A 17,468-nucleotide genomic window follows, 5' to 3' on the forward strand; every position below is an offset into this window, starting at 1 on the left:
AGTCAAGTCCAGATTTGGGATCTATGTGACATTTTACACAACAATTGGCTTGAGCTTTTTAAAAAGGTCGATGTCCCTGAAAGAAAAAGAAAAGGAGGAAGAATGTTCTAAATTGAAGAAGAGAAAGCACATGACGACAAATACGATGTATGCTCCCTGGTTGTATCCTTGATCCCTTCTCACCCACCCCAACAAATGGGTGGCAAAAAAAGACGTTTCGGAGTCAACTGGGGACATTTTGAATATGGACCATATGTTAGGTAATATTATTGTATCAGTGTTAATTTTTTATAATTACATTATGGTGACATAAGGGAATATAATTGTTCTTAGGAGATTGATGCTGACATATTTAAGGGTGAAGTGTCATTATGTCTACAAACGATTGTCAAGCGCTTCAACAAAAATTGAGAGTGAGGGGGTGGGGAGGGGATGAGAGGGAGAGGAAAACAATCATGACAAAATATAAACAACTCATGAATCTAGGGACAGGGAATATGATGTTCATTGTGCTTTCTTTTAACTGTTTTTTGCAGGTTTGCAATTTTTCAAAATAAAAAATTAGAAGAAAATTTGGAGGAAAGGTAGAAAGATAAGGAGAGCAGCAAAAACAACATCTGCATTAGAATAATGCCTGCAACCGATCGAAATACCAACCATTTAATATATTTTTAAAGATCCATGAATTCATGATACTACTACAGAAAAAGGAGAGATTGAGACAGGGAGAAGCCCAAAACAACACGAACATGAAGATTCCTGCAGGTTCTAAATTCCAGGCCTGACTCTTGGGTTCCAGCTGCCAACAAGGGAGACTCTGTCTCACCCTTCTGGAGGGCGCCCACGACCATCAGACAAGCTCGATGGTGAACAGAGAATTAAACCTGTGATGACGCTGCAAGGCAGGGAGAGAGCCGACATAGATGTGTCTACTGGTGGCAGCGATCTGGCTGCAAATTCTTCACCGAAAAGTGGTGTCTAAGCTGAGAATTGAGCTAAGATTTTTGTTTGTTTGTTTGTTTGTTTGCCAGCCTGTGCTGCTGGGTTGGGCCACAGCTGCTTTGCTGTGCTGAGGGTCTGCATACCCATCACTCTTAGCAATGGGCCCGGAGTTTCAGAAGACACGCAGAACGAGAAGGAAGCTATTCCCTGGTATACACAAAGCCACTGCACCATCTTAGAAGTAACCGAGACAGTGCTATATAACAGCTTGTGTGGGGACTTGGGGGGAAATTTGAGAAAATTATGCTTATATCAGCATTTGGGCATAATCTAAATAGTCATCTAACCTAGGATTGTTTTTCTCAAGTTGAGTGCTTCCCACTTTATAAGCCTCAATCTCTTCGTCATGGAAATAATAAATTATTTAATCTTCTTAGTAAACAGATTCAAAACAAAAGCCTTCTGTATAATTCAAAACGAAATTAGGCTATGCTCTATTAAAAAAAAAAAAAACAAAAAAAAACCCATTCATTATAAAACCACCCAGAGTAGAACTCTAAGTCCTAGAAGCTTGAAATACTTAGCACAGTTATTGATTTTCACCAACAACCAGTCCATCTATTTTCTGAGTTCAAAGGAACCATTTATTTTTTATACATAACAAGTTACTGGATGAGTAATAAGTTTTTAAGTGTATGTGTGTGCATGTGTATATGTGTGTGAGATATGAATAATTTACAAGGAGAACACAGGCCTGCACTGAGAGGCTCATGTCAGCTTGGGTCATCGTCTGCCGACAGGCAGGAAGCTCATTGCTGAGGTGGGCTGGAGAGAGACCCCTGAGACATACAGGGAGCCTCCATGGCCTCTGGAGACTCCGCTCCTACACCCTACTCACAGATCTGCTTACAGCAGGAAGTAGGGCAAGGCTCTGCTCTATTTGCATCTTATTTTCCTCATTCTGAAGACGGCCTAACTAAGATGATGCTCGCCCTTCCCCACGGCATTGCTCTGAGGATTAAGTGGGATTGTGTGAGAGGGAATGCACCTACCTAGTGGTTGCCAGTATAAACTCTGGAGCCACTTAGTCCTGGCAGTCCCTTGGCAAGACACTCAACCTCTCTGTGCCTCATTTTCCTCCTCTGTAAAATGAGGAGAATAATAGCGTTCAGCTCATAGGGTTGGTATGTGGAGTAAATGAGTTAATTCAAGCACAGTGTTTAGAACTGTGCCTGGCTCATGGCTCAAGACCATAGAAATGGAGGCCAGCAGTATTATAAGAAATTTTATAACAGGCCATCCGGATATGTCCACTCATGATTTCTGAGCATCTACTCAGTTCCAGGCTCTATGCAAGGCTGTTGGGGTACAGCCAAGGCTCAAATGAGCAAGGACTGTCCTGAAGTTCATAGTGTGGGGGAAACCTCATCAGAGAACTGTAATATATTGAAGAAAGGGCGAAGATGAAATGAGTGAAGAAAATGCAAAAGGAGGTGGTGGGTACCTCTTCCAGCTGGGAAGCAGGGTTGGAGAAAATAAAGGAGGCTTCCTGAAGGAGATAACACTTGACCCAACTACTGGAAAATAAGAAAAACTCAGCCAGATGAGGAGGAGGACCAGAGAGGGCATGTAGCAGTGGGAACAGTATGGGCAAAAGCCCCAGAGCTACAGGGAGCAGATTCTATCCCTTAGCACAAGGCAAACGGACCAGAGAGGGAACCAACAGAAATGCTGGCATCACAGCATTGCCACTACTTACAGAATGACCTCATGCAGGCTGCTTGACCTATCTAGGGTCACTTCCTTCACCTGCGGAATGGAAGGTTTTCTACCTGGAGAGCTCTAGTGGAGATTAAGAGACCTCGAAGCTGATAACTCAGCCTAGCCGCAAGGCTGTTGCCACTGTTCTACATGGGGTGGACTCCTAAATGGTAAGTGGCTTAGGAATGGAAAGGGAACCAGGCCTCAGACCATAAGCTCCTAAAGAAGGGGGTCATATGCAGGGCCCAAGAGGGAAGACAACAGGTTTAAGGCAGGTGCTGATGGCTCTGATCCACAGGGGATACAGGGAATAATGACATGGCATTATCAAGATTCTATGGTCTATCAACTGGCCCAACCCTCCCCCTTTATAATAGGAGGACCAGAGAAGGCAAGGGATGCAGAGAGGCTTCACAGCTAGTCCCAGGGAGCTGAGCCCCAGGTCCCAGGGCCCCACCCCTACCTAGGAGGTAGACCAGGAGGCTGCCTGGATGCCTCGGTCCTTGAGTAGGAGTCCTCAGGAGGGAGAAGGAATGTGAAGCATGGCCCAGGGGACTGTGCGTGCATCATCTCAGGTCATTTCACAACCAGCCCAGGGGCAGTGCAACGCCACTGTCAGATCACAGACGAGAAGCTGCGACTGGGAGAGACCAAGAAACCTGCCCAGGGTCAGCAGCTAAAAAGTATCAGAGTCTGGATGTGAACCCATCCCATCACACCCCAAGCCCAAAAAATGCATTGGTATTATCAGAACATTTACACGTGAGGATGCTCAGACCCCAGTGAGAGGAAGTGTTTTGTGTAAGGCCGCCCATCTGAGAGATGGCAGGGTTAGGATGGGAAGCCAGGTGTCCTCATGTTGACCCAGTGCTCTTTCCTTTGCTCTTTATTTGGAGCCCCAGGTTCCCACTGTGCACTCCTGGCCACTGTGGCGTTGGCAGCCTTGCCGGCTGAGAGATTCACAGGTCACGGTGTCAGACCCAGGCTAGAGTAAGACACACTCCATCTGCACCACAGTTTGATAAGAGTCCTTGTGGTCTGTGATGCTGACCACAGGGACATCCAAAGTTAGTGAAAACAATGACTGCACCTGCATTTTCACTCCGACATTCCGAAAGTGGATTCTGGGGCTGAATCGGTAGGTATTTCCTTGAAGCCAAGAGTCTGAACACCTACCCTCCAAACCCTTCCTGTTCAGCTGACACACCTGACCTCTCTTTAGAGACTCTAGGTAGTCTTGGGTGAGAGGCACCTTAGATAAACAAGAATCTCCTAGGATCTTCTTAAAGTTCAGATTCAGGGTAAGCAGGTCCAGGTGGGGACTGGGCACCTGCATTTCTAATATGCTCCCAGGTGCTGCTGCTTGTCTATGGACCTGACAGCTTTAGAGCATCTCTAGACCAGTGTTTCCATCCCAGGCACTTGTTTAAAATCAGATTCCCAGGCTTCTTCCCTGGAGATGCTGATCAGCGGACCTGGGAATCTGATTTTTAACCAGTAAACCAACACCCATCTCCACTACGTCCCTTCTGATGAGTCCTACCATCAGATGTATTGGGGAAACATTGTCTAGTACAACCCTCATCTGGTGCCTGAATCCTCTTAGCATCCCCGCCTTGAGCTACCCAATCTGGGCAGGGATTCCCACCCACCTCTGCACAGCAGAATCACCTGGAGCTCTAATAAGTGCACAGAGGCCCAGGCTCTTAGATGCAGGACAGAACCTGGTGAGGGCCACCAACTTGTCCTTCTTTGCCCGAGACTTTTCTGCTCGCATCACTTCTAGCCCTCACAACTACCCTATGAGGCTGGTATTATGCCCCTTTGACACATCTGTCCTCTTGGAGAGATTTATTTTCTAACTCCTCTACTTTTCTCCAGACTCAACTTGTATTTCCAGACTCAACTCAGTGTAATCTGTGTTTGTGCCACTTACTAGCAGTATCTCTCTACCATAAGTAATGCAAGTGATTTGTTTATTTAGAATAAATTATTCACACTCTGCACATTTCCAGAAAGGGTTTGAGGTGATGGAAAACGCATAAACAATGAGGACATTGGAGTTACATGCTGGGAAGTGATATTAGTCAAGATATCATGGTCTGGAATTAGAAATGGGGGTCAGAACCTTGAATTGAATCCTTCATCAGCTGAACAGGAAAGATATGAGTTGGGTCCTTGGCAGGAGTAGACTGGGAGCCTATCAACAGCATCATGCCTTTTTTTGCCTCTGCTTCTGGGAAAACTCCACCAGAATAGAGTTTGTGCGCCTCTTACAGCTGCCGTGGGCTTATTTTGCCTCTTCCGCACGTTCTCTGTTTTAATTTTACTGTTCCGAATCACCTTCATTTCATACACACAACTTTGAATCTGGAGACAAATGGAAACCTATAAATCTTCCAGGAGTTCCATGCTAGGACCTGTCTGGCATCTCAGATGGCAAAAGCATCAGTAGTAATAATATTAACCTTACATCTGCAGGGGGCTTACTGTCTGCAAGGTGCTTCTACTTGCTCCACTTTCCCTGATCCTCTCAACGGCCCCAGTAGAAGGGCAGATTTAGTTAGACCATTTTGCAGATGAGTTCAGTGAGACTCTAGGAGGTTGCCAATTTGCTCAAGCCTATTCTTTCAGTGAGAGACAGAGGGGGGACAATTATCCAGAACTTCTGTTCTGGCTGCTGTACCAAATTGCCACTCTGCCACATCCACCCATCCTGAGGTAGCAGCGTTAGGCACTGGAATTTGCACTGCTGTGGAGAGCCTGGGAGAGTATACAGTAGGCACAGCATTTGCTGAGAGAATGAATAAATATATATGAGCACAAGTATGAATGAATGAGAACAGAACGCCTGCCCTTCCCCTGAGAAGATCAACGGGTACTGCTGGCATCCCTTTTGAGAGCTTGTACTGCCTCCTACCCACTTGTAGCTAAACCTAAAGCTACCAACTTCTCCTCACTTCACCCATGACATTTCACGTGTTCTCAGAACCAGGCTTTACTGCCCCAGGCATCCAAGGACATGGCCAGGAAGTCCCGTCCATAGCTTCTGGTCCTTGCGGTCTCTCTCGCCCTCTCCACTTGGCCCATAGAGCATGTCCTTAATATCACTTTTCCTTCTCCTCTTCCACCATTTTTTCCTATGAATCCAGAAGGTGGAAGCATCTCATAGATTATTAATGTGCTAAATGGCCCCTTTGGAGACTGGTGCCAAGGAATGGCTGCAACCCGCCCTAGATTATTGGCCTTCATTCTCTTTCTTAGACAGCAGCCGCAGCAAAGTGTCCAGTGGTGCCTGATCACACTGCGGCTCCTAAATGGTTTCCAATCAAGTCCACAGTCCCCACGGCGAGGGCATGGTACCACGTGGTTGGCCTGCTGGATTTTGACTCACAGGGGCTAAGAGGCAGACTCTATATACTCTGAGTGTCTTGCTGAAGAGCCCCCTGCTGCCCCTGACACCTTAGTTTCAGGGTCTGCAGTGCCAGACTAAACAACCTTTGTTGTTGATACAAAGCAGGGGGTGATCTTTAAACTCCCATCACTGTACTCAGAGGTCTGACCTGAGCAGAGGAGTCCACTGTAACGGTAGCTACTGTTTTATAGTCTACAAAAGTGCTTTCACTTAAAAAAAAGAAAAGCCTTTATTGATTCTCACATTTGCATACAACACAGAAGGCTAGTTTGCTATTCCCATTTTCCAGAAGAGAAAAGTGAGGCTGAGAGAGAGAAGCTAAGACCATGGTATAGATTACAAAGCACTGGAGGGTGAGCCGCGGGACCCAGCTTTGCTGTTACTGACTGTGAGAACTCGGGCAAGGTCCTACCCACTCTGGGCCTCTGTTTCCCAGTCTGAAGAATGGGGAGACTGGACCCAACGGTTGCGAAGGCCCTATCAGCTCTGCCTTTCTATGAATCTACCTCAAATTCCACATCCCACAGAGAAGTAAGAAACAATCTTTTGATTTCTCAGGCAACCTACAGCTTTAATAAGATAATCACTCGAGAAAATCAAGTCAGATGACAAAATTTCTGTTCCTATGAAGCAAATGGCATCGACTGACACTTTAGAGCGATGCTGGAATTCAGTAAATTGCAAGGGCCTGACTTGGGTTGTTTTTTTTTTTTTTTTTTTTATGTCAAAACCAAGCATGATTTAGGGTTTTCAGAAATCAGGTCCTAAATGTGCTGGGATGCTGTTGCCAACACGTCTACAAATGCAGAGTCGACGTTCTGCCGTCTGCATGCTCTCTTTACCTCCACTCCCCCGCACGCACGAGCTTCTCCAAGGAGACAGCTCCATCACACAAACTGAGACGTTCCTTCCCGCGAAGGTCCTGAGGGAGTGCCAAGGCAGGCCAGCAGGCAGGGTGGGCTGCAGAGGGGACGCTTGGGACGGTGCCAGGAGAAATGCATCTACGATTTCGTACTAATCTACTGCAGCTCCTTTTAAAGGACAGGCTCTGTGGGATATGGGTTTTGACAAAACAGTGTTTGTGTTTTCCTGCGAGCAGCCCTTTATCCCTCCAGGAATTTGACTTTATTTTCATCAGCTAGACTATTTCTGTCTGCAAGCTGAGGCAGCTATCATCTCATTCCCAAGCAGGAAGGAGTTTTTTCCCGGTCTCTGAGGAGGGCAAACCCCATCTCACTGCATCTCTCGCACCTTCGCCGAGCTCTGCCTCCCTCTCTTGTTCCAGTTACCCTGCCTCTATCTTGCCCACACAGCCTTAAATCCTCCTGCTTTTTCCCTGGGCCCCAGGCTTTCAGAAGGACAGACTAGGCTGGTTGGAGGTCTGCAGAACTGCTCAAAGAAAGTGCAAGGAAGGGTCAGAAACAAGCCATCTTCAGATCTCTGAGGATAGGATTCTGAGGGTGGCTGAAAAAAATTTCAAAGGAAACACATTGGTTAAAAAGCATTAGGTCCAGAGATGGGAGATGTGGGCTGAAGCTAAGCCAGGGACCATTTCAGGTCTCTCTTAGCTTTTCTTTAATGAGAGGCTGCAGCTGGAGAGCCACTGGGTCCTTCCAGACCTGGCAGGCTCTGATGATCTGCCCTCATGATTAGGGACGAGCCTGAGGCCTGGAAGGCAGGAATCCAGAACTCTGTTGGCAAACATTCCCCGTGTGCCACTCAGGCCAGAGTGGGTGCAGGCATAGGGCAGCAAACGCTATGGGAGGGTGTGTGAGTAAGGGAGGGGAAGTAGGAGGAGAGCTTCGCAGAGGAAGGACAGGCAAGCTGGACCAGGAAAGATGAGCATGGTCCTGCTAGGTGGAGAGACCGGGGCAGAGGAAACAGACTGTATGAGGCCGTGACATGAAGGAGCAGGAAGAGGGCGGGGAGATTGGCAAGGCGATGGAGCACCCTCTTTCCATATCACAGACTGTGGGATCCGTTCTGGCGGCACTAGGATCTTTGCCCCAGTGGCATTCCCTGCTATTTCTTCCACATGGGCAGCATGAATTGAAGTTCTGACCAGGAGTACCAGTTAGGTCCTGGTGTTTGGGAGATGAACTGGCCTAGAGATCACCTGGCCTAGTAAGTCTCTGGGAACCAATTGCATCTAATCACCTGAGCTGTTGGTATTGACTGACAAGGCAGCAGGGGTGAGGAGTGGGGTCTCCAGTCCTTGAGGGATTTAAGGAACTGCTTAACCTGGACCTGCTCAGAGTAGAACTGGGAATTTGTATTAACATGAGCACATCCTCAGCTCCCATAAGTTGCTCTTACAATACAGTTTGACAATCACCCGCTTGGTCTATGCCTACTCTATGTATTAAATGTCTCCAACAGCAGGCCTGGCTGAGACTGGAATGCTTGGAGACCCTCAGGCAACAGAGAACTCACTACTTCACAGCCAGGCAACATGCTCCATGCTGGACGCCTCCAGCCACAAGGGACTGCTTTCAGAGAGTGCAGACTCTGCTCCCTTCCGGCTTTGCCCAGTACTCCTGCTTGTCCCCACCTACATCAGAGAGAGCCAGCGACATCTCTCAGAGAGCCATGAAGCTCTGGAGGCCAAGACTCCTTTCCTCCTCTCCAGCACCCTGTATGTTCTCCAGTCTGAACATGCTCAGTCGCCAACGGCCAGACCCCGGCCCTTCCCAGATGCCTCCCAGGCTATGCGCTGGTGGGTCCTTCCCATTGTGAGGCCCAGATCTGAGCCCCCATCCTGGGCAGGGTCTGACGGGCTGGAGAGAGACAGAGCCTGCATGTCAGACCCTGGACTCTATGAAGGTCCTCACGTATAGTTGGAGAAGCTGACGCGCCCAGTGGCTAAGTGACTCACATCACGACTTAAACAATATTAGCTTCTCAGTGCAGCAACCATGAATCAAGAAGCCCAGCAGAAGCAAAAGTTAAATTTAACCGATTTCAGCACCGGGGTGCATTTTCACCCCTGTCGCACGCATCCCTATTTTTGTAGCACCAGGAAACCGAAACAACTGATTACACATTCTAGGCCTTCTCCGTCCAGCAAGCATTGTTCCCCCAAAGGGCAGTCAGAGCTCCTTTTCAATTACACAAATTACATGCATTTTCCCATTTGTGAAATTCTGTTTCGGAGCCCAGTTTTGAATAAGTTAAGGGATTCATCAAATCCCTTGAGTGACGGCAGACCCACTCATTCAGCCCTCCACTATCTCTGCAAGCAAGCTCAGCATCCCAGAGACGAGGAGGGGGTGGGGGGTCCCCAGAGTCTGCCCCATGACAAATGAGGCTGTGCTCCCTGGGAGTGGTGAGGCAGAAATCAGGCTCCAGGGCTACTCCCCGTCAGGATCCAGATCTCTGTTTCTGTACCCTCCTTTCCCGCTCCATAGGTGGGAGAAGTCTCTCTTGGATGCATCCTGCAATTCTGCTCTCCAAACTTCTGGCACCAAGTTCCCAGCCCCTCGGTGTCCCCAATCCATGCACACAGCTAGAGGCCTTGATCTGGCCCAGTGTCTGGTAGCAGATGGCTAGGGCAGTGGTGGCCCGTACACGAGAATCGCTCTAGCAGCCTGTCAACAACGCAGAGGGATTCTGTTGAGGTGGCTGAGAATCTGCATTTTCTCCCAAGCCTTCTGTCTCCCCCATGGTCAAGCCCATACTGTGAGGAGCTGCGCTGGAGGGTTTCAGGCTTCCAGCTTCTTTCCTGAGCCTTTTTCAGTTCAGCACTCAGTGAACCTCCTGTGTGCCAGGCCCTGCACTGAGCATGAGTAACAAGGAGATTAAGGAAACAGGGGCCCCTGCCCGCCGAAAACTTACAGTCTAGTAGGGAAGACTGGGATACAGAACAAACTATTTTCCACAAAATGAAATTCATTTAATAACAATAACATATGCAATAAAGAAATAATGAAAAACCATGTTTCTCAGCCTTTTCACCATCACTCTCTGAAGAAGAGTGATTTTTCCCCTAATCCTGCCCCACTCTTGAAATTTTAATACCACAGATATACTATAGATCTGTTTATGTACTGTATGTAAGAAGAGTGAGATTTTTTTGCCCCTTCCCACAAGAACCAATTTTCACTCCCTTGGAGGAGATGGCCCCCATTCAAAAGGCATTGTTTAGGAAGGGCCCATTAATTCACTTTTTGGGCTGAGGATGGGAAGGACAGAAGGAAAGGAATCAAGGAAGGCATCACAGAGAAGTTGGTACCTAGCCAGGGTTTTGAAGAATGAGCAGGAATTCTCAAAACAGAGAAGGGACTCAGCATCGAGTCTCCTTTGCTGGGCTCCTGCTTTCCTTCCAGACATTAGTCTATGTAGTAGCCAGCCTCCAAGACGGTCCAAGAGTGATCTTCACCTCCCACTATAGCTTATGCAGTCGTCCCCACACTAAATAAGAGCTAATTTGTATTATCAGTAGAAAATCGCAGAAATGACAGTGTGCAACTTCTGAAGCTAGGTCTGTGCCACGTCTGCCTTGGTCTCCTAGATGGCTTGCTTTGGGGGAAGCCAGCTACCATGCCACAAGGACACTTGAGCATCCCTGTGGAGACCCCCACACGAAGAGGCACTAATTTGCTAGCCATGTGAGGGAGCCACACTGGGAAAAGATCTTCCAGCCCAGTCAAGCCTTCAGATGATACCATCCTCGAGCTTGCAAATCTCTGGCTGGACCCCAAGCATCAGGGAGCAGACACAAACCATTTTGTGGGTCTGAATTCCTGACCCGCAGAAATAATGAAATAAATTATTATTGTTGTTTTGAGACTCTGAAGTTTGGGGTGATCAGATACACAGCAATAAATAAGACAATTCTCATCTCATAACCCAGTTCCCTATCTTGTCAACTCCTCTAGTCTGGAGGTTCATGCTGAGGCCAGATAACTCTGGCTGGTAAGCCAGGAGTTTTCAATGTTGTGTTTGCTCCTGCAGCTCCTCAGAGAATTCCAGACAGACCCAGTGAGGCTACAAGAAGGTCAGGAAGCTCCCTGGATTCCTCTCTGGGTGAGGATTTCCCAGACAGCTTGGTTTCTCATCTGGACAAAATGTCCATCTGCCGATCCTTTGTCCCTCCATCTCTTCCTCCCTCCCTCCACCCTCTGATCATTCAGCAGGCACCTAATAAGGTCTGGGAAGTGTTAGGCACCAGGAAAAACAGAAGTAACTCAAGCCCGGGTTCTGTCCTCAAGGAGCTCGCAGCCCAGCTAAACATGTCCTCGCATTACTGAGCCCTAAAGAGGGACAGGCAGAAGGGCATGGGGGTGGCTGTGTACACGCTCGCTAGAAGTAAACAGAGGAAAGTGAGAAAATTTCTAGACGGGCGACTTTAACTAGTGCTGTGAGGAAAAGCTTCCTGGAAGAGGCAGCATTGAAGATGGGTCTCTAAAAATAGGTAGGACTGACGTAGTGGACATGGGGAGAATGAGATATTTCAGGTGGTGGGGACAGTGTTGCAGGAAAGACCAGGGGTACTAAGTATTGGGGTGTTCAGCTGGGGAGTGGGAGATAAGGCAGGGTTGACGACAATGAAACAAGGAACACTTAGTGCTTAGGATGTACCAGGCACAGTTGTAATCATTTTTAATCATTTAACCCATACAGCAGCCCTATGAGATCCTCTTATTACCCCGATGACACAGACGAAGGACTGAGGTTCAGAGTGGCAGCTCAGAATGACATGTGTTATGTGCTCCTCAGCATTCAGGAAAGGAAGCTCAAGAGCAGAGAAGGGAAGTGACTTGACCAGGGTCTCGCTGCCGTTTGTGGGCACTGCAAGGCCCAAAGCCAGGCTCCCAGGGCACACTGAGCCATGCCAGCTCCCAGTTGCATGGTTAGGTGTGTACCAGAGCACGCAGAACTGCTTTTCCGGCCTCATCCCCTGCATCCGCCCACATTCAGCATGGCCGGCTCTGGCCACAGCGCATGACTCACTGCTGCCCAAGCCCACACACTCCCACTTCCCGGTTCGTACACCCAGTTTCCGCTGCCAGCAGTGCTCTCCTCCACATCTCCAGCTGTCCAATGCCATCTCCTCCTTCGTGGCCAGCTCAGCATGACCTTCCTGAGAAGACTTCCTTGACCCTGGGCTGAGCGGGTGGCCCTTCCCTGGGACCTCACCTTCCCTCATCACACCTTTCCCATGGCTGGCGCCCACCTCCCCTCTACCCTCAGCATCCCACACAAGCAGAGAAGTCCTTAGTTAATGTGAGCTGATGGAGTAAAACCAGATCCCCCTGTGGTCCCGCTTCTGCCCAGCTCTTCATTCTCACCCACCGCCCTGACAACCCACCCACCACGCTCCAGTGCCGCTGCTCTCTCTTTTCTATTTCTTGAATGTGCCAGGTTCCTTCCCATCACAGGCTGTCTACATTCGCTCTTTCATCCATCAACAGGGATGCTCTTCACCCAACCAACTCCTCACCCTACAGGTCTCAGCTCAAATGTCACCTCCTCCAAGAGGCCTTTCCGGACTACCCAAGGCAGTCACTGTTTATCCCATCACCCTGTTTATTTCAACCACAGCCCAGTTTCCTTACCACGGTTTTATCTTAAAAACCAGACTGCCTAAGTTTAAATCCCGGCTCTATTACTTATGAGCTGTGGGTTTGGGGCAAGTTACTTAGCCTCTGTGTGCCTCAGTTTCCTTATCTATAAAATGGAGATGGTAACAGCACTGACAGCATAGAGCAGTTACAACGATTAAATGAGTTAATTCCTATAAGTGCTCAGAACAGTATCTGGTATGTAGAGAACCTGACATAAATATAATACAAGTTCTAGCTCTTAGGATTATTACTTAATTGTTTACTTGTCTATTGCCTGCCTCCCTTCATAGAATGTAAGGTCTGAAAGAGTAGGGACCAACCACATCTATCCTGTTGAGCACTGCATCCCCAGTGTCTACTAAAATTCTAGGTGCACAGTAAGTTGTCCATTATATTCGCTGGATGGATGGATGAATTATGTAGTAATGGATGATGGATAGATGAATAGATGGGTGCATGGGGGATGGATGGATGGATGGAGCAAAGAAGTAAAACATACGCACGGGCCAACACTCACCCCGGGTGGTCACATCTTTCTACATTCTTCTCTCTCGCACTCCAAATAACAGCTAGCATTGGTGACTTTTGCCTCAAAAGACCACACACTCACTGGCGGAGCATTCAACAGTGTATAACATTTGCCAGTGTAAAGAGTGACTAACTGGCTAGGAGCCCTAGGAGAAGCTTAATGGAGGAGAAAGGCAGTCTTAGTGGACAAGAGAATTTCAGTGGGAGAGGAAGGTTTGGTAAAAAGTAGATAAAGGACCATCTGCTTAAGGAAACACAAGAGCAGGGCTCTGAGGCCTGAAGGTCTGGGGTGTATTTGGGGAAAGGTAGGTTGTCTGGAGGGACTGAGGCATGGAATGATGACAGGGACAAGAGATGACATTGGACAGGCCAACTGGCTGGATGTTGATGGCTCTGAGAGTCAGGCTTGGGAGCCACTGAAAGATTTTGAACACACAGAGGTGGTGGTTAAGCTACTCTTTAGAGACCTACCGTGGCGGCCAGGCCAGTACGGGCCAGAAGGTCAGTCCAGGAGGTGGGGTATTGGGAGGCTGTTCAATCACTTAGAAAAGAATGAGGGAGGCCTGAGCTGGGCAACTTAGAAACTGTGTTGGGCAAGGAACCATTCCTGCAAAAGACTTGTGGCCGATCAAAAACACTCCCCCAACAAAAGGTGGGCCGGACCTTACCTGTACCAGGTTCCAGCCTTGGAGGGACTCTGCGATGATGGACGTAACGGATGGACAGACGCCTCCAAACACCATCAAGTGGTTCGGTCCGTATTTTATTGCATCGTAGAAGGCTTTCAACCCTTTTGCATTGTCACACTGGGGAGCAACACACAGAAAGAGAAGCCCAAATTAGAAACAGTTTTCCCCAGGGGCAAGAGCCCAATAGTGGATTCACACAAACAAATCTGCCTTATGGGAAGCCTTTTGGGTTTTAGTTCTCCCATCTTGGGGCCTCTTTTTAAGCCAGCCCAGAGCCCACGCTGCGAGCTCTGTGAGGTGTGATCTAGGCACCCCTGCCCTGCCTCCCCCCGCCTGCCCAGGCACCCTTCAAATCTAAGCCCTTTGGGTCCCAGCCTATTTTCCTTCAGAGTGCACAGAAAGGGCCCCCCAAATGCCTCACACTGGGATCTCCCCCTTCCATGGTCATTTATGTATATATAAAAAAGATGAATCTACATTCACTAGGATAGCTATTGTCAAAAAAGCAGAAAATAACAAATGTTGGCGAGGATGTGGAAAAATTGGAACCCTCGTGCACTGCTGGTGAGAATGTAAAATGGTACAGCTGCTACAGAAAACAGTATGGCAGTTCCTCGAAAAGTTAAACAGAATTACTCTATGATCCAACATTCCACCTCTAGGTATATACTCCCAAAGAATTGAAAGCAGAGACTCCGATAGACTACTTGTACACTCACGTCCAGAGCAGCATTATTCACACTAGCCCAAAGGGAGAAGCAACCAGAATGTCCATCAACAGATGAATGAGCAAACAAACTGTGGTATATACACACAGTGGGACTATTATTTAGCCTTAAAAATTAAGGAAACTCTGATATATGTTATAACATGGATGAACCTTGAAGACATTATGCTAAGCGAAGTCAGTCAGATACAAAAGGACAAATACTGTATGATTCCACTTACATGAGGTACCTAGAGAGCAGTCACAAATACAGAGGCAGAAAGTAGAATGGTGGTTACCAGGGGCTGGAAGAGAGGGGGAGGGGAAGCTAGTGTTTATGGGCTACAGCTTCAGCTGGGGTGAGGGAAACATTCTGGAGATGGATGGTGGTGACGGCAGTGAGACAATGTGAATATAGTTAATGCCATTGAACTGCACACCTAAAATGGTTAAGATGGTATATTTTATGCTGTGTATATTTTATCACAATTAAAAAAAAAAAAAAAACAGGAGGAAGAAGAAAAGGAGGTGAATCTAAAGAGAGGAATTCATTCAGCAAACACTTGCCAAGTGTTCGGTCCAGGGCTGGATGCTGAGGAAATGAGCTGGACACAGTCCCTGCCAATGGGCTCACACACTAGAGGGAAAACTGACCACTACAACAGATCCTGGTGATGCACCATGGAAATGAACAAGGACGAATGCCCATGAATGTCGGAAGTCAGTTACCGCTCACTTCTAACCTTCCAGCCTCCACCTCTGTCATCAAGCCTGGTGATGGTCATCTTTCCCCTGGACAGAGGCTCTGGCTCCTAACTGGGCTTCTTGCTCCCCCTGGGGTCCAGTTAAGCCGGTTCAATAACTAGCAGTCTGGGGGCCATTGTAAAACATGAATTACTCCTTGTCTTTCTGCTTTCCGTACACTTAGAACCCAAACTCCTATCAGAATATAATTCTCAAAAGGTTAAAAGCATCATTTGCATGAAAATCAACAGTGGGTACATGTCACTCTTTTACTTAACTCATGAATAAGGGGATCTGCAGGGTGACAAAGTGGATTCAAAAGAAAATTTGAGAGACATAAATTTTTATAGTGAATAAAAAAAATGAGAAATATAAGATTGCTAAATTAAATACAAAACTGGTTAATGTCTTACAGGGTAGTACAACTATAACCTCTGGAGACAGAAAAGAAAATAATTGAAAACCAGCATATTTTACCAGTTGTGGAGAATTATAAGATGTCTGGGCTTTAAATTCCCCCAAGCAGATGACCCTCAGGCAGAGCTGCTAGAAAATGCTTCCTAAGTGTTCGGCTAACTGGCTACATAATAACTACTTTGTATTATTCACAAGTTTAGTATGATATTCTTATCCCTCCTTAGCATAATGAATACAGAAAGCCCCACGAGCCAGCCCTGCCTCCTCTCTGACCTGATTTCCCTCCGCTCTCCCGCTTGCTCACCAGGTACAGCTTCACCAGCCTCCTTTCTGCTCTTTGAACTCAAAAGCCATTTCTTTCCTGCCTCTGGGCCTTTGCACTTGACATTTTCTTTGCTGGGAATAATATTCGCTTGGTTCTCAACATGGCTCGCTGCTTCTCATCATTCAGGTCTCGGCATAGCTGTTACCTCCTCAGCAAAGTCGTCACTGTCCCCCCTTCCCAAAGTGGTCCCATCTCCAGTCTCTAACAGGCAACCCTATTTATTGCCTTAATGTAGTATCTGAAATTATCTGAAATCGTCATTTGTTTTTTGTTTTTCTGTATATTTTTTGATCTCTCAACTAGGATGTCAGGCCCCTGAGGGCAAGGACGTCATTGTTTTCACTGCTGTCTCCCCAGAGCTTAGACAGGGGCTTCAGTGAGGACTCCGTAGGAACACGTTCGTTGGATGCCCGAAGGAGCGCTCTGATGTTCCCTTTGTATCTACTCTCTTCCTTCTCTACTCTTTATTTTTATCTTCCTTTCCATACTCTGTTCTCCTTTTTCTTTCTGTTCCCCCTTCATTTCCCTTAAGTGACCATAAGGTGGATCAGAGTAGATTAGTATCTGTTGTCTTCCTCATTTATTTGAGAGACTATGGACTTCAACCCGTGGTGGCTGCCCATAAGGATAGAAAAATGAGTCTGACACCGTTCCCGGCCTCAGGGAGCTGTCTAGTAGAGGCAGTGAGACAGGGGCACGGGTGGTTATGTCACACGGTGGGCAGCGCTCAGTGCTAGGAGAGAGGTAAATATAGGCTGTGGGTGCCCCAGAGGGAGCCAGGGAAGGCTCTGGGGGGTGGGGCACTTGCAACTGAGTGATGAGGGCTAAGGCCAAGGAAGGCTCTGAATACCAGGCTAGGAAGTTTGAATTGGAGCCCGTAGAGATTCAGGAGAGAATTCAATTTTTAAATTTACATTTAATTATTTTGCCACGTTAATGATTTTGCCGTGAAAGAAAGAGAAGGAGAGAAAGAAAGGATGAGAGGGGAAAGGGAGGGAGGGAGGAGGGAGAAAAGGAAAGAAGGGAAGAAAGATTAAGTTCTCACTGCTTCTTGGGGCCCTCTATTAAGTGTCCCTGTTCCTTGATTGGAAGCAACACTTCCCACCCTCAGCGGAGCACAAGCAGATATAGCAGAGCAGTTCATGTTTTAATTGTTTCTATCATGATTTACTGAATCATTTTCCTTTTTAATACATTCCGGTAATGATTTTAGCTTGTTTTCTAATCTGTAGCTAATGACAATGATAATACAGCGCCACAAAATTTATAATCAAAGTTGCATTAAAATAATATTAGCAACAATGAACTTATTGAAACTTGTTTGCTCAGCAAACACTTCCTCAGTACCTGTATTAACAATGATGTCCTGGCTTCT

General features: G+C 47.3%; 1 protein-coding gene across 1 annotated transcript in view; it reads right to left on the bottom strand.

Annotated features, from left to right (window-relative positions):
- The window catches only part of GABBR2 (gamma-aminobutyric acid type B receptor subunit 2), a 350,397-nt gene that overhangs the window by 223,499 nt on the left and 109,430 nt on the right, over positions 1-17,468 (bottom strand). Inside the window, exon 2 of the mRNA XM_023534233.1 lies at positions 13,881-14,018. Coding sequence (XP_023390001.1) covers positions 13,881-14,018 — 138 coding nt within the window. The remainder of the gene's footprint in view (positions 1-13,880; positions 14,019-17,468) is intronic.

Source organism: Pteropus vampyrus, unplaced genomic scaffold (assembly GCF_000151845.1).
Source record: "Pteropus vampyrus isolate Shadow unplaced genomic scaffold, Pvam_2.0 Scaffold123, whole genome shotgun sequence".
Lineage (NCBI taxonomy): Eukaryota > Metazoa > Chordata > Mammalia > Chiroptera > Pteropodidae > Pteropus > Pteropus vampyrus.